The following is a 23,460-nucleotide window of genomic DNA, read 5'->3' on the forward strand; positions in this document are numbered from 1 at the left end:
GGTGTCTGGTATATATGTTGCTAAAGGTGACTTTCCCACCTCCAGGGTGTCTGGTATATATGTTGCTATAAGTGACTTTCCCACCTGCAGGGTGTCTGGTATATATGTTGCTATAAGTGACTTTCCCACCTGCAGGGTGTCTGGTATATATGTTGCTATAAGTGACTTTCCCACCTGCAGGGTGTCTGGTATATATGTTGCTATAAGTGACTTTCCCACCTGCAGGGTGTCTGGTATATATGTTGCTATAAGTGACTTTCCCACCTGCAGGGTGTCTGGTATATATGTTGCTATAAGTGACTTTCCCACCTGCAGGGTGTCTGGTATATATGTTGCTATAAGTGACTTTCCCACCTGCAGGGTGTCTGGTATATATGTTGCTTTAAGTGACTTTCCCACCTCCAGGGTGTCTGGTGTATATGTTGATATAAGTGACTTTCCCACCTGCAGGGTGACTGGTATATATGTTGGTATAAGTGACTTTCCCACCTGCAGGGTGTCTGGTATATATGTTGCTATACGTGACTTTCCCACCTGCAGGGTTTCTGGTATATATGTTGCTATTAGTGACTTTCCTACCCGCAGGGTGTCTGGTATATAGGTTGGTATAAGTGACGTTCCCACCTGCAGGGTGTCTGGTATATATGTTCCTATACGTGACTGTCCCACCCGCAGGGTGTCTGGTATATATGTTGCTATAAGTGACTTTCCCACCCGCAGGGTGTCTGGTATACATGTTGCTATACGTGAATTTCCCACCTGCAGGGTGTCTAGTATATATGTTGCTATACGTGACTTTCCCACCCGCAGGGTGTCTGGTATATAGGTTGGTATAAGTGACGTTCCCACCTGCAGGGTGTCTAGTATATATGTTGCTATACGTGACTGTCCCACCCGCAGGGTGTCTGGTATGTCACTTCTAATCTACTTCCCTTGTTTGTAGGACGGCAAAGGATTATTATTTTGCTGATTGATTTCTAATTTCTGTGATATAGCATTTTAAAGATATAAGAATCTGTTAACAATAAACTTAAACGGATAAGGCATAGAAAAAAGGTGTTTTCTTTCTCGGTGTTTTCATAAAAAAACTATGAAAAAGCCAAAAATCTGGATTTCGTGAGACTATTCACGTTTATAGATAAAAAGGGAAAAGTTTCATAAGAGTTCTTTCCCTTTGACCAATGGTCTCGGGTGCATGCCTCTAAATTCTGTTCATATAGTCGATCTTTCTGATTCTTTCATTGCCAGAAGGACTTTAATTGATGTAATTGGAATATTATTTTCATTTAACTCTTTTCTTAATTCTTTCCTTGCTTCTTTGTGTTTGTAACAGTGCCAAAAGACATGTTCTATTGTTTCGTTTGCGTTACAATTTGGACAGTTAGGTGATATTGTTTATTCATAATAATTATGTTGTCGTTAAGTTTGGTTTTACCTAGTCTCAGTCTTGTTATTGCCGAAGGTAAAAACCACACCTTTAGTATCGGTAACTCCGCCCTCCCGTGGTGAACTCACACATATGATTCGAGTACAAGTAAATTACAAGTAAATGTTTATCTTGTCAGTGAAGCTTGAGACTTAAATCATCAGCACGTCTCTTAGGTAACATATGTCTCAGATCTGCATACGTCAAGAACGTATTACGAAATGTTCATATCTGAGCACGGAATTAGATTATCTAGGTCCTTATCTGAACAAGCAGCAACGCAGACGTTATTCACATTGGTTTAATCTAATCGGACACTTTCTTTGAGCGGTTTGTAACAAAAATGAATGTGCATCAATCTCTTCTACACTTTGTTCGAATAAGGTCCCTGTGTTAGGTCTGTCTCATGATAGGCAGAGCTTGGTTTAGTCACATAATTAGACTGGCTATCTAAGTCTGTGGTTCAGTAGATCGGTAACGTTAACGTAAAGAGTTAAAAAACGTATCCTAACATTCTTCAGTCATCTGATTGGAAATATGTATGTCCATTCTTATCTTCAAATGATATTCGTCCGGAAAATTCTAATGCTGAGACACAGTACCGCGTGTTTCATCGCAGTCATTTGCAAATAAAAGTTAGATGTAATCATTTGAAATACAAATTAATAAAACTTGGAGGGGGTGTTGTGACATCGAATCATAAATTACGTCTCGATATCCAGGAGTTACGATTCCTCTCGCTCTCTGCACCCCTAGAATATGTCAAATATAGCAAAATTGAAATTGAACAAGAAAATAAACGTTATCTGAGACCAGGGACAGTATATATACGACCCTGCTGAGACCGTTTGTTTTTGTATTGAAATAGATTCAATTTATTGTAAATTGTTCTACATCAGGTGGATCCAAAATGGCGGCTTCCATAAACGGAATTTGTGCACGCACGAATTCACAAATTTTGCAAGTGAATTGGCTTGCTAGGTCTATGGGATTTCATGGTACATTTTCAAATGACGGGTTCCTTTTACGTGTATGTGTACGTGTTACCTATGAAGCTCACGCAAGAGCGTTCTCTATAAAAAAGTGACATTGACTTTCAAAAGTTTTAAACTATTTATTGCACATCTACATACTGTCCATATCACAGATCAAATTTCATAAAGATTAAACTATTGGATTCCAAAATAAGGACCAAACCCCACCCACACCAGTTATTTTTTAGTAAGTGATGTTGACCTTGACCTTAGCACTTTTTTGAACCCTTATTGCATATCTACATATCGCAGTAGATTGCCGTGTCAAATTTGAAAAAAAAAAAAAGAATTTTGGATTCCGATAAAAGGACTGTACACCCTATTCCCCAATTCATTTTTAGTTACAGTGACCTTGACCTTAATTTTTGAACACCTATTGCACACGTACATTTCACAGTGTATCACCATGTCAAATTTCAGAAAGATCAGTATTGCAGATCCCAAGATAATCTCCAGAAACGAAAGTGTGGATGGACAGACAGACTGACTGACACCGTGATTGCTATAACACACCCACATCTTTGATGCATGGCCCTTATTAAAGATATTATTGACTGACGACAGAAGCTGCTGTATGGCATGAACTCAGAATGATCTTTTAGACCAAGTGAGAAAGTAAATTAAAAAAAATAATTCTAGATACAAATATGTTTATTGTACAAATTGTTTGGATAATACACACTATATCATGTGTTTGTTTTCACAAATACATTTATGTGTACATGATATTTCAGTAAAACATTTTACTTCCATATCCTATAATTATCTCTGAAACACATTTTCTTTATTTATCCAAATATAAACTATATTAGAATATTTCAATTGATGAATATATTCCCGGAAAAACATATTACATCATGAAAGCACAAAACGTTTTTTTCACTTGATACAAATTATTATGACACTTAAATCATAAATAATTCTAAAGTACATACAAAAGTATCATCTGTCTCATTGTTCAGACAGATAAGGTTACTTTTGTAAAGGTAACAGTCATTTGGTATATACAGAATACAGACAATTATTAAATATAGGGGAAAAACAACATTGCTTTTACTTTCAAAATTAAGAAGATGTTACATTTTTAAAACAATACTCCTTATGAAATGAAACAAAATAAATTCTGGAACAAGTGAACATTTTGATTAAATCAAAATTAATCATGTAATAATGCATTCAAAACTTTGATCTGGCATAGTTATACCTGTGAGAAATTATTTATTAATAACCAGCCCCTGCAGAACTGAATAAAAAATATAACTGGACCAGGCCAGGATTCGAACCCAGGACTCCTTATCATTATACCGTCACTCTAACTAAAATATTGAGCACAGCAATATATCTGGACCAGGTCAGGATTCGAACCAAGGACTCCTTATCATTAAACCATCACTCTAACCTATAAAGTATAAAGATATAACTGAGCCAAGCCAGGATCCGAACCCAGGATTCCTGATCTACACCGTCACTCTAACCTATTGAGTTTACAAATACAACTGGGCCTGGCCAGGATTCAAGCCGAGGACTCCCGATCATTATACTGTCGCTTTAACTTACTAAGCTATCTATAGCTTCTGAATGGTAAAAGTCTGGCCCAGTTGTTCCACATTTACATATATGTCAACATCATCAACAGTCGTTTCAGTTACAGATCCATGAAGATTATCAAAATCTGTTCATGGCAACAAACTTTTTATTAGTATTAAATATTTCATATAAAATGGTAATTATAATATTCAAAATTCAGTCATAATTTATCACACAGTATCTGGCCGCCACATGTTATCACAGTTAAAAACAGTCTCTTAGTTTCCTATAACACCGAGCGACCAGACAGCTAAGATAGATAACAACAGATAAACAATAAAATATACCCAATATAAACATGCACCACTCTCTACACAAGCGAATGCATGAGGTGCAGAGCCCCCCCCCCCCATCTTTTGTTTTGTAAATTTTGGTTTTGGGATTATTATCTTAAAAAAAATCTATTTTATTAACACATCAGCCTTGCTCCATCCATTCTGCTCTGCATGGAGGATTAAATACTCATACATCAGACAAAAGGATTAAATACTCATATATCAGACAAAAGGATTAAATACTCATATATCAGACAAAAGGATTAAATACTCATACATCAGACAAAAGGATTAACTATGCATACATCAGACAAAAGAGAAATAATCTCACTACACTCAGTAACTTCATTTGTATCATGGTTTGAGAGAATAATTACAAAAGCTTGCCCAGAAAATGTACTCATTAGGAAACATACATAAATGTGCAGTTTTGTTTAATACACTCTGGATCTTGCTTAATGTGATCACATACATTTATAAAAGAGTCATATATTTCACTCCTGAACAAGCCTATGAAATCTTGTTTTGTCGTGACCTTCCTCTCATAATTAGCTTTCATCGAAAAAAGTAAGCAATTTACCACCCAATAAATCCTACATTAGACTACAAAGAAAATTCTAATAGAAGTTGTTTTAAATTAAAAAATTAAATAAAACAAATACATAAAATGTCAAAAAATTGAACAATCTGTTAAAAATGTGCAGTTAAAAACATGTCATGATAATAAATATGATAATGAAAGAACATACTTGAATTGATTAGTAAAACATTTGTCTCTATGGGCCATCATAAAAAAATCTTTTTAGCGTAAAAGTAATTTTGATCATTTCAAGCAAATGAATTTGTTGACAAATATTTGTTATGTTTTTTATTGAACAGTTTTCATTTGCTAGTTTTTCGTTGTATGCAAATTTATCACAGTCCTCACTAATTTCAACAGATTAACATGAAACAAATATGAAATCCTACAACTAATTTTCACTTGAAATCCTCATACGCTACAGAATACAAAAAAAAAAAATACAAAAAAATAACTGAATGATATTGCTTTTAAAATCATACTGGAATTTGCTTATTTTATTACGTTTCAATTGTACAAGAATGTGAAAAAGATATTATTGAGCTTACCTAAAATTTCACTCATTCCTTATACATGTATTTTTTTATTGGTAACTGCAGAGTTTGACTGTTGTTTCTCATCTCATATAACCTCAACAACTGAACAAGAGACTAGACTAAAGGCAGAAACAGTCAAATGAATCTATCATGTCTGATTGGCCCAAAGGAGTTAACAGTGACTCCAAAATGGGATCTGATATATAGGTTACCTTAAAATGACTATGCTAACAAGTCTGTTAAGAAATTATCCCATTTTCTTTTAATAAGGAATCCTTCCTTTTCGGAATAGTGTCGCAGTCAGGAATAGGCACCAGACTAGATAATGAAATTTTAATTGTGATCAAACACTATATTTATAAAACAAGATGCCTTCAAGACACTTTGTCAGTAAATGCTTTAATTAACAGCATAAAAGACCATCATTCTGTACAAAAATATATAGCATGTTGCAAGGGGGATAATTATGTAAGAAAACTGGAAAAAGAATGGAAAAAATGGAACCACCTCCTGGAATTATAAGCCAAAATTATATCATTTTATATCATCAAGTCAGTAGATAAAATACATCTCCTCCCACAGTTTCTCACTCCATATTTTGAAAATACACTGATGCACATACATGTAGTCAGCAAACACTAAGTTTTCACAAGGACTTTTTATTTTTTTTGGCAGTTATGTCCCTTTTACCATACCTGTATTGAATCCTGCCTGAACTCTAACTTTTTTGTCCCTTTTTTGTGAATTTAAGTTGAAGTTTCTGTCTGAACTTATTATAGTTCATCTATTCTAAGATGTAAATATATTTTGTCGTGAGTATTACCCTCATTTCTCAGCCACTTTTTTTAGGAAACTTAGTATAATTAACCCAAGGGTAAATTTATATGGCTGTATTTACTTGCAGTTTAAAGCCGAAAGCACCTTACTTACAATTAATACAGAAGCTTATCTTATAATCTTAATCTAAACACAAAATTCTGTTTATTATTGAGCTGTAGTTCAAAAACCAGATTTTCCTTTTCTTCCTTTTTCTGTTGACTTTCTCAAAAAAATCTTGAATAAAAAGAAAATTACAAAAAAATAAAGTCTGTTAAGATGAAATGTGAAATTCACTGTACACTGTTTACTCCAGACATCATGTTTAATCATCATTAATTAGCGACAGATAACGTTAATCATTATATCATTAAGATGCATCAACAATTCATCACAAAGTTTACTGCTACTGAGGGTTCATTTGGGAAGAAATATTTCCACAGCATTTAACAAAATGCTTCAGCACATTTAAAATTACATATAACATGACAATGTTTGTAATATTTAAAACAGAATAAAACATCATATTCTTATTAACAGAATAAAACATCATATTCTTATTTCAAATCTGATACGATTTTCCAAAGAAAAAACACACAAAATCTCGCACCTCATAGAGGACCCCCCCCCGGGCCGTATTTTTACGGAGCGTAAAGAAGATCGGCAAAATTTGGGACTGAAAAACTCATCACAATTTATAATATTTACCGATAAAATGTGGTCGTTAAAACAAATCATCATGACATGAGCTTTGCACAGGATTGTTATAAAAGGTTTGTGTTGATTATAATTGTACGTTTCATTGAGAAATCAGTATCATTTTCATTTACCAAACACTTGAATAAGATGATCTAACATAGGGTTGTTTTCTGTCCCCCGTTTCTTCGCCCAGAACGACGCCCTTTCCTTCGCTCTGTCTAAAACAGATTCCCCTTTATTGTCAAGTATGGTTGTGATGTCATACTTACGTCCTGTATACTCTAGGTGTCGTTTAACATGAGATTCACACTCAGTGAACCAGTCTACATCTGATGTATCACTAGCTAAGTAATGTAGACAATGGCGGCCGTCCTCATCTACAGCTGTAGTTAGTGCTGGGTATGACTGACATAAATATAAACAAACCTCCCTGTTACCATACTCACAACTCACATGTAACACCGTACACCCGTACACATCCACTAACTGAGCCATGTACTGAGCACACACACAGTTCCTATGAACCACACGACCATGTACCGACTCACACTTGTGTTGTTGGTCGTCAACTCTATATAAGGAGTTAAGTACATACCTCTCCAGTGTCTGTAACATAGAACAGTTTCCTCTCCATGCCACAACATGGAGCGGGGTTCGTCCTACACTATCAGTGTCATGTACCAAGTGTGGGTAAGTGTCACATAACAACGTCACCATCTCTTCTCTCTCCCAATAACACGCCTTATGTAGGACATTGTCATTGTAATCCCTCGCTGTAGGGGTGACGTCATACTCCAGTAGTTTACGTAACACTTTCACACTCCCTCCCCACAACACTCTAAATGGTGTCACCTTGTCAGGTTCTACTCCCTCACACAGAAGAGATAAAACACATTCTTCTGCACCAAAATGACATGCTTTATTCAACACATCAAGTTTATCATATTTTCTGTCATTCAACAACCCGACAAATCTTTCAACAAATACAGGATCATTCCATACATCTAGAGAGCCAATACTAGTACCATATCGTTTCTCCTCACATTCAAACTCTCGGAGTAGACGCTCACACATTTCTGTATAATGATCAGATGATATGACAATCATGTTTGTAGCTGTGTCTGAGGTTGTTAGATAACTGAGGGATATGCTGGGACAATTCTGTATGTAGCCAATCGGTGTGGCTTTTCCATACAAAAGTGCCACAGCAACATAAATAGAATCATGATTAAATCTGTACACATCCTCACCAGACCAATTTTTCTCCTTCTTTACCAAAAAGCCTAATAATTCATTGAAACTGTCCTTTATAAATCCAACTTTTCCCATATTATCATTAAACAAAGAGGCTTTGTCATATTTACCAATCAACTTTATTGAAAAGGCTTGTTTCAGCCATTTTTCTTTGATTTTTGTATTGTTTGGATCCAGATCTTTTACCTTTATCATTCCGTCATGGAGGAAGAGATACAAAAGTGCAGAACATTCTTGTAATCTTGACAATGCTTCTTTCAAGAAATGAAAAGGATTAGCAAAAAATCTAACTCGTTCTTTCTGCAATTCTTCAGAATTGTAGAAAAGCTGGCAACACTGCGGGAATCCAATGTTTGGTGCGCAAGTTAAAACTTGATTAGTTTCTTCTTCTGACCAGGAAAATGTTTCTGGCTTATACAGCTCTAAAAGTGTTTTTTTCTCTTCTTCAACTTTGTATGTCTCAGAGCTAAGATCAATTAAGTTGTCTTTGGTAAAAATTGTTTCCAAAGAACGTTTTTCTAAAGAATTGAATACTTCATTGCGAACAGTGATGACAAGAAAATTGGTCTCTTTTTGCTCGTCAAGAAAAAGTGTTTTTACTTTTTCGATTCTTTTGTTCCACTCTTGTACATCCATTTTACACATTACATCTTTCTCACCAAAAATATCATCAATAAAAGTGATCAGTTTTAAGTTTGGAGCCAATAAATCTAATTTCTTAATCTCGTGAAGTTGAAGGGGCTGTCCAGCTTGCTGCTCCTGGCTCAGCCAATGAAGGAGTTGAACGGCGATTGCTGTTTTACCGTCTCCCGTATTTCCTTTGATGACAACAACCCTGTTCTTTTGGAGCTTTTCTTTAGCATCACAGAAACCTTTGGTGGGGTAGAATTTTTTCTCTTTTTCTTTTTTAATTCTTGCTTTGGCTGTTTCTGCATGGGGAAAAAATAAAATAGAAAATATAGGGTGAGAAGTTGTAAGTGTGTGAAACTGATATTTAAGAATGAAACTGATATAACTTTAATCTTTAATCAGAGATTTGTTTTCATTTTACTTTCAAATACAGAATATTGTAGGGAATCATTTGTAAAGGAGGAGTTGAATGAACAAATTAATTTTAGTATCATAAAATATATCGACTGATATTTTACCAATCATAGGAAAAATATGTAACCGGCTATGCTAACCAATCAACACAAACTTAAAAACTTCATTCTCACAAAACATTATGTAAACAAAAATCAGTTTCCAGAGCTTTCAAAATCACAATGAATCATGATGTCACAAATACGTCTAGTATGACGTCACAAAATGTGGTATTTTCAGCCGTAAAATAGTGTTTATCAATTGAAATTCTTTCTAAATTAATGTTTATTCATTTATGTTCCAATACTAAGTCATGGCATGTTTATTCTAAGAGAAGTAGTTATTTCTAATGTCTCTGCTAGGGATGAAACCCAGGACCTCTGTTTTACTTGTCTTGTGTTCTATCAAATGAGCTATGAGACCTTTTAGCCCAATAGATAGAGGTCAGACTAGTAAGCCAGTAATCCGATGTTCAATATCTTGCGGAGACATCACAATCATGAATGATGTAACTTATAGTTGTTACAGAACAAGAGGCCTTATGGCCTTGAATCCCTCACCTGGCTATTTTGGAAATCTAGTTGAAATCTGACCGACACTTTGGGAGGAGAGTGCCTAAGAGGGTCAGCCCTTCATATTGATTTAATTCATTTGCGTAAATTTTGATCCCCATGGGTAAAGGACACTACCACAGCAATTTTCTTAAACCTGCCATGTAATTTTGGAAGAAATGTCATTTAAAGTTAAACTTCCAATTCAACCTCTTTTGATCCTTAAACTCTCAACCCCCAAGAATCAGCTCTTAATTTGTGTAAAGTTTGATCCCCACGGGCTAAAGATGCTACGAAAACAATTTTGTTAAATCTTGTCCATTAGTTGGGGAGATGTCACTTCATGCAAATCTGCCCCCAGCACCCAGTGGCAGAAAGGGGACCCCCTTTATCTATAAATCTTTTGATTCCCTTGGCATAAGGATTTGAGAATTTGGTTCAATTCTGCTTAACGGTTTAGGAGATGTCATTTAAAGCGAAAATTGATCAAAGACAGAGACGACGACAGATGAAGCACCACCACAAAAGCTCACTGGTACTTTGTTCCAGATGAGCTTATAACTCCAATCTGATTTAAACAAAATCGTTCATTCTATTCCTCTACAATATTTATGATGTAAGATATGATAACGTAATCTTTCATTCTATTCCTCTACAATATTTATGATGTAAGATATGATGACGTGGCAAGAGGTCATGACCTGGTGACCTTCAATACAGAAGTCATGTTTAATTACATGTTTTTGAAATATTGATACTTTTTGTAGGGCATTTCAATGATTGGCTGTTATAACATTCACCAGAACATGACCTGTTATGAACTATTGTCAAATCCTACATCAAATAGTGTGGGAATAGAAAAAGAATAAATTCAATCAGATTGTGGATATGCAAACCAAGATTCTTGTTCAAATAGAACTATACAACTACTTTCATATATCTTTAGATGGTGTATGTTGTTCTGGTCCAAGTTTTGAGGAAATCTGCTGCGTTTCTTCTCTAACCATGTCCAATCCAGTAGATAAGACTCACCTATCATGGGTTTTAAGTCCCGATGGATTTCTGTAAAATAAGAGATTTACATTAAATAGGTAGGACACAATCTGAATTATAAACAGATGATTTATTCCTGATAATTTTCTTACTACTTACATCTTACACAGTGATCTAAACTTGACAAGTCAGTTACCAAACCATGGATCATAATAGTGCACTAGTAGATATCATTACATGTATACATGACAGAACTAGTACAGGTACTTGTCTTCTGACTCACAAACACCTTATATCAATGTTATGTCAAAATAGCCATGCTGTATCTTTTACATAAACGATTCACCAAATCACCTGATGATCTGTTTAACTGGAATTATAATTAATTCAAAGAGGTGTATATCTCCATAAGTTTAATAATGAAGCTACTTGACTATCCAGTCACTTAAGACCAAAGATAGCTGGACTATCCATGTATTCCTATAAATTGACAATAAGGTGGAGATACTAGCTTTCTTGCACTTGGTCTGGCTGTTGTATATCTTTTCAGAACATTCCACTGTACTTAGTTTCTTCATTCAAATTCATAAAGAAAACTGCTAGTAAAATATAATCAGATGGTATGTCTGGCTATATAGGCCTGTGGATAACACTGCAGCTGTCAAACTTACTTTTGGCTTGGCTTGTGTCTGCTGTTGTAGCAATCCTAGTAGCCGGATCTGGAAACAGATGGAAAACATGTATACTTACAATCAAAATCATTCCAATTCTAATAAGTTCATAAAATTATTTTCAATACAATTTTAACTAAGTTGCATCCACCATACACATACAACGCAGGCTTATATACTTGGACTGATAGAACTATGACAAAATATTACAAAGATTGTGTAACACGAGTTCTGTATTCTATAATTACCATCTTTATATCGATCAGAAAGACGTTACAACAATGATTCCATTTCTGTAATTTTAAAGTGAGCTAGTTATCTTGATGTTGTTGACACCATGATGAAAGTGTAACAGTACACCTGAGATCCCAGAGGGATCGTGGCTCAAATATCATGGAATGTTGCGCATGCTGGTATGTAGGTTTTTTTCTTTTCTCTTTCTGAACAAATATTGGTACTGAGGTAACTAGGAAGTTGTGGAAATCAAATTGCAACATGAATTTTGAGCTCATGAACTCTGAAATTGGAACATACAGAACTATATGGGCCAAGTATATAATCCATAACAAGGTTATCACTACCTATTTACATAACATATCCAAATATGATGGCTCAGGTCCTTTTTATTCTTCAGATAATTGTCGTTGCAAGTATTTCAAGTATTTGACCCTCTGACCTTGAAATGATGTCAAGGTCTTTAATATGAGGAAATTTTATAGATTTCAATCTCAAGTCAATCTCAAGTCCTACTGGCGAAAAATCAGAAAACCCTGGACTTTATGGAACTTGATCAGAATACTCTTAAAGCAGACAGACACACAGACAGCAAAAAATGTTCAGACAAGGAATGATGGACTTCCTGACTGATGAAACTACAGACAAAAAGCGATTTGAACAACCAGCACTGTTACATAGTCCTTTCAATGCATGGGTGTCACTGAAATATGTTCTTACATGTATACTTGTGTGTACAAGTACATCCCTCCTCTAACATAGTATTCACTAGACCAAACTTTACATTTTACATTCCACTGAACATGTACTGATCACAAACCTGGAGACTGTTGCTGGCCTTGATCTCCTGGCCTTGGTTGCATGGCTGGTGATGGACCTGTAAGTAAAGCAAATATGTCAGTAACTTTCAGTAAATATAACCTGTACACTATCTATACATACAACAAAGATCTACCAATAATAAGTCAAAGATCATTAGAAAACTAGATAAAAGTACCAGTTTCTACCTTGTCATTCATTGTTTTCTCATAAGTTTTTGGTTCTATTAGCTAACTATATAGCTGCAGGGATAAGTTTCTACATCAGCATTAGAAATTCAGTAGTAAGTGTGTTTTTACCGCTTGTTTCATATATCTGATTTGATAAAGGGGCAGACTGCCTCAAAAATTAGACTAATTGCATTGTCCCCACTGTAACTTCTCAACGTATTCATATGTCTATACCCTCGAGTGTCTATATATAGTACCAGATCTAAGTCACATCCTGGTTGTTGTGTAAAGTACTTTTTCCTCTCTGGGCTTGTACCTATGAATTAATAGATACCCAATATAAAATTATTAGACACCCGTGAAACACCTTGTGTATAAAACAAGGATTCATGTCATGAAATATAACACCAACATATATGTAGTTTGTGGTCGCTCTAGATCTGCAAGGTTTTAACAACTTCAAAGGAAATGAAAAGAAAAATCATTATCATGATTGAATTAAAACTAATTTTACACAGGTATATTATGCAGAGTACCTTAATTTTGATAAAATATTATTGATATAGACATGTAGTAATATGTTAGTCTGACTCACCTCTATCAACAATGCTTTTTATTGCATTTTCTTTCTCGTTCACATATCCCACCAGGTCAAGATTTGTAAGTTCAAGTTTCCGTACAAATTGTGTGTAGTCTCCCACAGCTATTGTTTTGTATCTCATAAGATTGGTGAATAGGTCATAGATGTTTTTAATCAATTCAACCTCGGTTGGGGCTAATGGATTATTGTTACTAAACAGGTTCTTAAGTTCATGGAATTCTTCCTTCTTAATCTGTCTTCCAAGATAAAACACCAATTCGTTGTGGATGTCTTTGGCCTCTGTTGGAATATCTGAAGCCATTTCTGATGTTTCTGTACAAACCTGAAACATGAAGTGTAGAAACCCTGATGACAATACCTGGGAACATTCAAGGCATTGTATTACAAGAACAGGAATAATCAGTATTTTTCACAGATTTTAAACAAACAAAACGCTAAATGGGCCTGTGTCGTTCACTTGATATTAATCTCACACTTGTAACTTTAGAAATGGACTTAAATAAAGCTACAGGCAAAATATAAGTGTCTTGACTCAAAGTCATTCAAAAGAAAATGTTAAAAGATTTTAACACATTTGACCCCTATGAGCTTGAAAGTCAAAGAATAACATTAAGTTGAACAAATTTTTAATTTATAGCCCTTTATCCCAGAATGCAACCTGCCAAATATCACCACCATATTATGAAAATGACTTTTAATGGTTCATACACAATTGACCAGATGTAAAATTGAACATGTGTCAAACTAGGTCATTCACATAAACAAAATATATTGCTTTTCATCTTGTCACATTTCACCACCCTATGCATTTTGACTATTCAGAATAAGTTGTTTAAAGTTTAAAATTTGATTCCTGTAACCTTGAATATGGGCGAAGTTCATTCATTTGAACAAACTTAGAAGCCCTCATCACAGCATGCCTCTGGTCAAATATCATCACCCCGGGCATTTTTGTTATTCAGAAGAAGTTGTTTTAAGCTTTTAAAATATTTCACTTCTGTGACCCTGAATTTGTGTGAAGGTCATTTATTTGAACAAACTTGGTAGCACTTTATCTAAGTTTGCTTCTGGCCAAATATCAGCACCCTAAGCCTTTTAGTTATTATGAAGAAATTGTTTAAAGTAAAATCTTACTTTCGGGTCAAGTGAGCTAAAAATGCATGGCATTTTGGTTATTCAGAAGAATTTGCTTAAAGGTTAAAAACATATTTGACCCAAATGACATTGACTATAAATCAAAGTCATTCATTTTAATTTATATGTTTTAATTTAAATGCAATGAATTTAATAAAAGCAAAATTCACACTTCAAATTTATTTAAAATAACAGTAAATGTAACATGTGGTATAGTTAACAAGAGCGGTAATAGCTTCTTTCTTTCTCTTTACGATAACTTAACTATAGAAATGAAAAACATGCGCAACACACCACACAACTTCCTTCTACACCCACAAACAAAATCAATAAGCCGCCAGGCTCCTGCCGAGAGCGGCTTAAAAAAGTTTATTTATACAAGAGGCCCAATGGCCTTAGCAGTCACCTGAGTTATATATTATAGGTACTGGTAGCTCAATTTCATTGTTGAGATGTGATGTGGAAATCAACATGTAAACAAAATGAAATATAAACTTGTCATATGTCACCAAAGGAAAAAAACAGTAAAAACTATTCAAATTAATTATTTTGATATAATGTATTGAGAAATATAATTAGTTACATTTTTACCAGTAAATATTGAAAATTGTTCATTTTATAAAAGTGAAAAGTATCACTTTTGTTGATTTGACCAATCAAAACTCTGATTACAAACTACCACAGGAAAAATTACATGTGGCCTATCTGGTAAAAGCCTGGTTAGCTTGACAATATGCAGACCTCGTGAAAATCAGTTCAAGACATCAGTCCATACTACTGCCAAGAATAATCATCTGTTACCTATCATGGAGGAATTATTCTCTGGGGAGACATTATACATAACGCTTAATTCCAGTTTACGTTCGATTTTATGATCGGATAAAACTCATGTCATATGAAACATGAAACCAGGGTTGCCAACTCTCACAGCGTGAAATAAAATCTCACGCCGAGACATCCTTACTCACACTGAAACATGTCTCACACCACGGGAGCCATAAATCTCATGCATTCGAAAATATTCTCCCTCTATCCCACGCCAAGCCATTAATCTAAGCAAATTTTAGCTCGGACCGTACAAAGGGGAACAACTCCTATTGCAATGTTGTGCTTTGGAAGTGAACTGACGTGAGGCGTCGCTTTACATCCGGTGGAAACGAATGTAAATATATCGTAAGGCGAGTTGTTTTCACTCGTAAACTTAATATTGAACATACTTATCGCTCTGAAAAGAAAGTTCTTCTAATAACAAACTATAGTAAACTTAACCCTCTCCCAAAGAAAGAGCAGATGACCTGGGGGATAATGAAATTTACAATTTAGATAATGCACCCACAGGTACTAGCCTTGTCTGTCAATACACCTATAATATAATATTATAGGTGTATTGACAGACAAGGATAGTACATGTGATGCACCTAAGGACCTTTCTATCCATGACGAGTATTTGATTGTACAACATCCGAGTCTGATAAAGATTTTTGAACTTTTAACCATTTTCCCCATTTTGGCCCCACCCCTCCAGCCTCTGAAGATAGCGAAGGATCTTATTTTCTCATACCATCTAACTGCCATCCGACATCATAATTATTCTAACCAAGTTTTACTTTTACTTTTACTGGCATTTTCTAATTAAATTAATTTTGTTCAGAATTGCTGATCAGAAATTTGTTCCTAGGGGTGGTATTAACCAGCCAAGTGTCAACAAACTATAAATTATTTTGTAGACGTTTTATTAATATAAAAACATGTTTTTTTAACTCTAATGCTTGCAGTCTACACAGATAAGTTGTGCTTTGTTTCTGTGTGATCTAGTCAAGGGTTTTGTTTATAAAACTAGCTCCGAGACTCAGGAGCACAGAACAGATGAATACAAGAGGCCCATAGGGCCTGTATTGCTCACCTGGATATCTCAAGTGACCATGGCAAAATATTCTCCTAATAAGATCCAAGGGAATGGGCCAGACCCTAAGGCGAAACCTTGTAGCATTAGATTGGTCATGCCCAGCAAGTTTCTGTATGGTTATGGGGTGGGAATCTCAACTGTTTCCAAGCTGTGACTAAGAAACTAGGTCCCTAGGGTTGTGGCCAGACCCCAGGGTCAATTATAATATGATTGCATTCGTCTCTTTATGCCCAGCATTTGTATATATAGTCTTTGGGTGGGGATCTCAACCATTTCAAAGTTATGACCCAGGGGTTAAGTCTCCAAGGGTGGAACCAGATCCCGGGGGCCATCCTGGAAGCATATGTGCATTCTTCTTGTATATATGGTTACAGAGTGGGGATCTCAACCATTTCCAATAAGCTATTTTTTGCCCCACCCCCTTAGCCCGGGGGGGTCAGCCCCACCATTTGTACAATTTTGAATCCACACTACCTAGGAATGCTTCCAGTCAAATTTAGTCAAATTCCAATAAGTGGTTAAAAAGGAGAAGTCGGTTAAAGAAATTGTTGACGTACAGACGACAGATGCCACGGTATGGCATAAGCTCACCTTGGTCCGAACCAAGGTCTTTAACCGACTTCTCCTTCTTAACCACTTATTGGAATTTGACTAAATCTAATTCTCACCGACCACGTGAGCTTTAAAGGACCAGGTGAGCTTATAATAAATACTCTGCCAAACAAAACAAAAAATAACAAGGAACTGTGGTTTCATGTATATTTTACATTGTTGCTAAAAAGCATCTTCAACCGAAAATGAGTGTCTTCAATTCAATCGACCTGAAATTTGGTATATAACTGCATCACAGACATGTTGTGAATAACATATCTTTCGATGATGCTGACTTTAAGATTTTTTCTGATGACACTTTGTTAACTGTACAGTTCAATACACACATATATCACCACAGATTGTGAGAATTCAGTCCATCATAACTCAGTCAAATCAGGTTTTGGTATACCGGTGTATTTATAATGTCTTATGAACAACATATTTCCTGAGGTCGCTTAATTGCTTTCATCAGTATTTTCAAAGATTTTGTCTAGCAAATTACTTGTCGTTGCTTGAAGTCACTCGTTGAGTGTTGCATGAAGACGCTTTTATGAATATTTTAGGCAAGGGAATGTATGACTTTACAGTATAATTGTTTCTAAACATTTATGAACAGTTACTATGGTATTACATGTAGTTTGTCAATAACAGTGATCAGTTCCAAAATTGAACATGCACAACTATATGGACCAAGATCGAGTACATATACTGCTACTTTTTAAAATTTCAGAAAAGGTCATCGCAAATCATGCTCTTCCTACTCCAGTTCCCTTTAAAGTAAACTCAAATCTTTTCTGTTTTTCCTCTCAAATCGGCCTTTTCATATCAAGTATAACGATCCATTGTTCAATGAAATAAGGCAACCATATATATGTACCCATAACACCACCTACATGTAGGGTATTTGGTTATATCGTCCAAGCCGATTTTACCCAAGTGAAATCGGCCCAAGTATCCTATAGATACAATATTGTAGAATATAATTCTGCATCAGTGAATCATTCTATGATCATATAAATGAAAAGTGGTAACCTTCACGTTATTAGTATATTTCCTATTACAACTTTGTTCCCCCTTTTGGTGCTATGACGACGTTAACACTTATTTCCTTACCCGAGGTCGTAGCCAGACGAGATTTTCCTATTTGTTGTGACGTTGATCGTCTGCTTTGTCGCTAAAAATAGACACACGTGCCAGGAGACATGATAAACACATCACTGCCACTGGTTTCAGGTCTGGGATTCAGACGATAGACTAGTTTGAAAAAAATACACCTTTGAGTTTTACGTCAAGTTACGCCACAAAAAAATGGAAACCTTGTTGCGCAACATTCTAAATATTACCACAGAGATGCTGGTTTATTTTCAGTTGTCATAACGGTTTCGAACACAACAAATTTCAATTCGACAATTGTGCCTGTGGCCATCAGGGGAGTTTCGGAATCAATTCATTAGCGGTTACCTACATGATATAAACATACACACGTTCACACAGCTTTGAGAGAAATGCCATGTAACAGTTACCTGCAGTCGCTGGTAGCTCAGTGGATATGAGAATGAATTAAAGATGTCTGTCCTCAAGCCGTATGCGGAAGTAAAATGGGCAAACTTAATCGTGACTTGCCGGTTGTGCTGGTTCCCGATGGCACACAGCGCGCGGTAGTACCGATCGGTAAAAAATCTCTATGTTTTGACACGGAATTAGATTATCTGCTATCTAAGTCCGTGGTTTTGAAGAGACTGACATACTCATGGAGCGCTTCCACGCAGAGATCAATATATCATATTATGTGATATATATATGCATCTCTACTTCACAGGAGTAATTTAAATTTCTGTAAATCGTCATAGCATAAATACAATAATAATACAACTGTTGGAGTCTATATTAGTTCATTTTTTCTTAGATTTTTTTCTTGACTTCGTTTAACCACGGAATTAGATTAGTTATCTAAGTCCGTGGTTTAACATTAAAGAGATATGGTGGAAAACTGTCCATATTTCCCTAAGTCGGCATTTGTGAAAACGGATTTAAAGAGTAAATAATTTCTAGCAGCGAAAATGCATAGAATAGATATAAAACCAATTGAATATGAATTTTGGAACTGCTGAGATAGTAGGTTTTCTTAATATGATACCGCAAATATAGCCATATTCACTATATCTATGAAAGTGACGGGGTTTTCCAGACTTAAAAAATACTTTCAACACTCTCCCATCCGAGGACCAACTTTTGAATAAGTTTTTTTTTATTCTGTGATGTTATGCAAAAACAAATCGTATTCCAGAAAAGTGGTCCTCCTTTGGAAAAGTGCTCAAAATAATGAAAAACAGGGGTGAGCGAGTTTCTTAACTGCGACACGTGTTTCTTGGGTTAAAACAGTTTGTATTCCCATCTTCGTCTATGTCCGGTGTAGCCGAATGTGTAACACAGTTAACTTGTGACCAGACGAAGTGAACGGAGAAAACTCGAATCCACGTTGATGTTCCTTTATATCTGTTTTCTTTATTTAGTTTTTAGAATATTTAGGCATGTGATCCTTTTTCTTCATTAAGTAATTAAATATTTTTCAAATCAATGGTACATTTTATCTATATTTTAATAACATACCTATTGATTTATCTTCTATGGAATCATGTCAACAAATCACTGTACACGTGTACACTACAGCTACGCTTTGTAGATAAGACATCATCTTCAAAGATATTTATGAATTGTTTTACCCTCCAATTGGCACTAGTAATCTTATCTATTGTGTACACACAAACAAAGGATGCTGAAATACACAAAAAAATGTGGGATTGTTGGGTCAGAATAAAAAAAAAGCCAAGCCACAAACATTACCATAAATATGGGAAAATTCACCGTTGAGGATAGTCTCATTTGTTTGAAATGCAGGAATACTGCAGCACAAAGTAAGGATCGCAATACACGTGTAAGACATGCTATTCGAAAATTGCATATATCATTTTACCATTCATAGGTGCAGGAAAAATAAAATCAAGATGTGTGTTTTGTAAGAAAGCAGGTAACGGCATGGCGCAGGCAGTAGTAATGATAATTAAATCCTTTCAAAACTTGTTGGTAATGATTGTACGATCTTAATTGTGTTTATATTACACTGTAATATATATACGTCTCTGCATACAGCATGTTATTTTTTTTAATTCATAGAATTAAATGCGAAATAAGCATTTTTGAGTCTTTATCGTGAAACGCATATATCAATAACCATGGCCTTGAATTCGGCTGTTTACATTAATCTTTTCTTAGACACAGGATTCCGATATAGCTACCTGTATAAAAAATACCTCATTAACAGTACACGGTGGTACGCGTGCACTAGCGGTCTCATCTTTGAGGAAATAGGCATAGCAACCCGACATAGCTCTTTTAATAACACTTCAACATCTTGTTAGAAAAATATTTTATAATAGAAAAAGATAAATGCACGGCCAGACCGGGATTTGAACCCGGGACCCCGTGAATTCTCCGGCGATGGATCCTCTGCCAATTGTGTGAGTATCCTGGTCGCAGGCAAACGACCCATTCCAGTTCCGCTTCAACATTATTATCCGTGGCTATGTAACTGAGAAATTACTTTTTATCCAGGTATAAAAAAACATACTTTGACTTCATTCCTGTATATACAACGTTAAATTTTGACGTAAAAAATGTTTTTATCAATTTAACTGATCGTGGTAAGAACTCTAGGAAACTAATTATATACCGTGACCTATTTTGAATCTTTTTTTTTTATGGTGGAAGTTAAGACAATATTTTTTGGGTGCGTATGTGTACATATGGTGCTGGTGTGAGAACTACTTCAAGAGCTGCTTACGTAAGGGACATGTGTATTTGAGTCCTCTAGCGTACCTCATCCATGGGCCAGGGGCCCAATTGCATTGGAAATCCCGGGTAATTGGCAAACTCGAATCCATTTGCCTTTTAAAATTAATGATTACATACAACTCAAAACCTTAACTTTCTAGTTGATTCCGGTATAACTAATTTCTACTTTTACTGTATCTTGGTCACTTATAAATTAATCGCTGTGATATGTTATACTATGATTGTATATTAGATACAAAATTGACGAATTGTATATATGAACATTGTTACACTTTACTTTTTACATGAAGAACATTAAATCTATTGGTTTTAACACGGACTTAGAGAGCAAATCTAATCCAATTCCGTGGTTTTAATCACTATTTTAGGTGCCAAAATACAGAGACGTATGTATATACGTCTCTGCAAAATAGAAGACTAATGATATCGTAATGTACCTATTCGATGCAGCACATAACGTGTACACATCTCTTTGAAATCATTTTCTCCCACAACCCCTACAGGTTTCCTTACTCCCGACTCGTTGGATTAACCTGCTATATTAGTTAGCAAACATTTCTGGTTACCCCTAGTTATGTCAAATGTCAATATATGTCATCTTCACTATCAGTTGTGACATCATGATTCATTGCCATAGTTTCCACGATCGGAAACCGAAATAGTTCTTTAATCATTTAATATGATTTATTATGATACATTATGGAAGCAGGCTACAAGCCTCTATATCCATATCAGTATATACAACAAAATTGACATTAAATATACTCCCAAGTGTCAATTGAACAGTTTTTAAAACTAAAAATTAGAAGTTATATTTTCACATTTACAGTACTCATCTAAACCAATTTCAAACTGTATAACATTAGATGAATTAATGACATTATGTGGAAGACTGTTCCATATATCAACAACACGGAAAGTAAGAAAAATATCCTTAAATCAAGGTGACAGTGGTTTTTTTTTAAGTTTGTAAGAATGCCCACTTGTTCCACTACTAATATCCCACTGAAACATGCTTCTAGTCACTCTAGGATCATAAACGTTTTACGTTTATTAGGTGTCCTCGCATCCGACGGTGCTTTAAGGTTGGATATTTTAACTCTGCAGACGCTCTGTATACTTCATATTCCGTCTTTGCGTATTGCAAAGTTATCTTCTCTTGTGAACAGGTATTGATTGTTACGTCATTGGTTTGTGTGAGAATATTACGTCGTTTTGTAAAAAAATAATGACGTTACTCTCACAAACAAGTGACGTAACAATCAATACCTGCTCACAAGAGCAGGTAACTCTGCAATAAGAAAAGACGGAATTACTAAATCAAGGTATGATCTTGGTAGCTCGTCTCCGGACGTTTTCAACTAAATCAATATCCTTGCTCCTGTATGGACTCCATACACTAGAGGCATATTCTAAGTGTGGTCTAACAAGCGCCTTAAATAAAAGTTTGAACATATTTTCATCCAGATAAGTAAATGGCCACGATACAGGTGAAAGCCCCAGCGATCCAGACATTACAAATAACATGTGTGAATTAGCAGCTATTTATGGTTGAGAAGTAACTAATTTCAAAACATCGTAACTATGCCAATTTTTAACATAAACTCACAATTTTCTTTTAGAATTTAGTTAATTTTATATATACTTTAACAACTGAATAGTTTTAGCTGACCTAATGAAACTGGTGAAAGCCCGCGCGAACCCGATATTACAAATAACACGATTTCCAGCGGTACTGTATATGGTTGAGAAGTAATTAATTTCAAAACAACATAACTGTGCTAATAATTAACACCGGCTAATTGTTTTCACCGGTGCAATATGGGTATCAGGAACTAAAGGAATGAGATAAAAGCCCGGGCGACCCCGATATTACAAATAAAAAGCGTGATTTCAGCTTTAGCCTTTGGCTGAAGATTATCTAATTTAAAAACACCAAAACACCTCTAATAATTCTAACATTTTTTCAGCATTTTGTTAACTAAACAATTATCAAGAGTTGTTATTGGCTAACGATAAAGATGAGAGCCCGGGAGAACCAAATATTACAAATAACACGCATGATTTCAGCAGTTGATAAGTAACTAATTTCAAAACACCATAACTATGCCAATTTTTAACATACTCTCACATTTCTCAGAATTGTGATAATTTCATACATATACTTTAACAACTGAATTGGTAGAGCTGATGAAACTGGTTCAGGCCGGAGCAAACCCGTTATTACAAATAGCATGCGTAATTTTTAGCAGTAAGAGAAGTAACTAATTTCAAAACAACATAACTATGCCAAAAATAACGTATTGTTCTAATTTTTCACTGGTGTTATATATATATCAGCAACTAAACGTTTTTTTCTGATAAGTTTAAAAGTCTAATGCTAATGGTAAGATGAAAGCTCGTGCGCTCCCGATTTTACAAATAACAATTAGTAGCGTATCCTTGAGGAATTTATAATTTCAAAACACTGTCACTCCGCCAATAATTAATATATTCTAACATTTTTGTCAGCATTGTGTTAGTTACACACACATCTTAACAAATAAAGAGTTTTTATTGGNCTATGAGAATAAGTTACTTCAGTACAGTTTACTACACAGATGAAAGCCCGGGCGGTGTTTGTATTGCAAATAACAAACGTCTGG

The 23,460-nt window shown here is 35.1% G+C and overlaps 2 protein-coding genes across 2 annotated transcripts in view; both read right to left on the reverse strand.

The window, feature by feature from the left end:
* Window positions 1–6,526: 6,526 nt before the first annotated feature.
* Window positions 6,527–23,460, reverse strand: part of LOC110454163 — a 223,410-nt gene continuing 206,476 nt past the window's right edge. The window contains exon 5 of the mRNA XM_021503538.1: window positions 6,527–9,136. Within this exon, the coding sequence (XP_021359213.1) occupies window positions 7,077–9,136 (2,060 nt within the window). The 3' untranslated portion in view covers window positions 6,527–7,076. The remainder of the gene's footprint in view (window positions 9,137–23,460) is intronic.
* Window positions 11,594–19,165, reverse strand: LOC110454174. The gene is made up of 3 exons (XM_021503551.1): window positions 18,487–19,165; window positions 13,324–13,651; window positions 11,594–12,616 (listed from the first exon to the last, which is right to left on the reverse strand). The coding sequence occupies exons 2-3, from the start codon at window positions 13,628–13,630 to the stop codon at window positions 12,552–12,554; spliced, it is 372 nt and encodes a 123-aa protein (XP_021359226.1). The 5' UTR covers window positions 13,631–13,651; window positions 18,487–19,165; the 3' UTR covers window positions 11,594–12,551.

The sequence above is a fragment of the Mizuhopecten yessoensis genome, unplaced genomic scaffold (assembly GCF_002113885.1).
Source record: "Mizuhopecten yessoensis strain PY_sf001 unplaced genomic scaffold, ASM211388v2 scaffold7713, whole genome shotgun sequence".
In the NCBI taxonomy this organism is placed as follows: domain Eukaryota; kingdom Metazoa; phylum Mollusca; class Bivalvia; order Pectinida; family Pectinidae; genus Mizuhopecten; species Mizuhopecten yessoensis.

What these genes read in the sequence shown, in the direction of transcription:
- LOC110454174 (XM_021503551.1), bottom strand. Translation starts at nt 13,630, where the DNA reads ATGGCTTCAGATATTCCAACAGAGGCCAAAGACATCCACAACGAATTG. An exon ending in AAAAAGCATTGTTGATAGAG is followed by an intron (nt 12,617 to 13,323) that starts GTGAGTCAGACT and finishes CTTTACTTACAG; the next exon opens with GTCCATCACCAGCCATGCAA.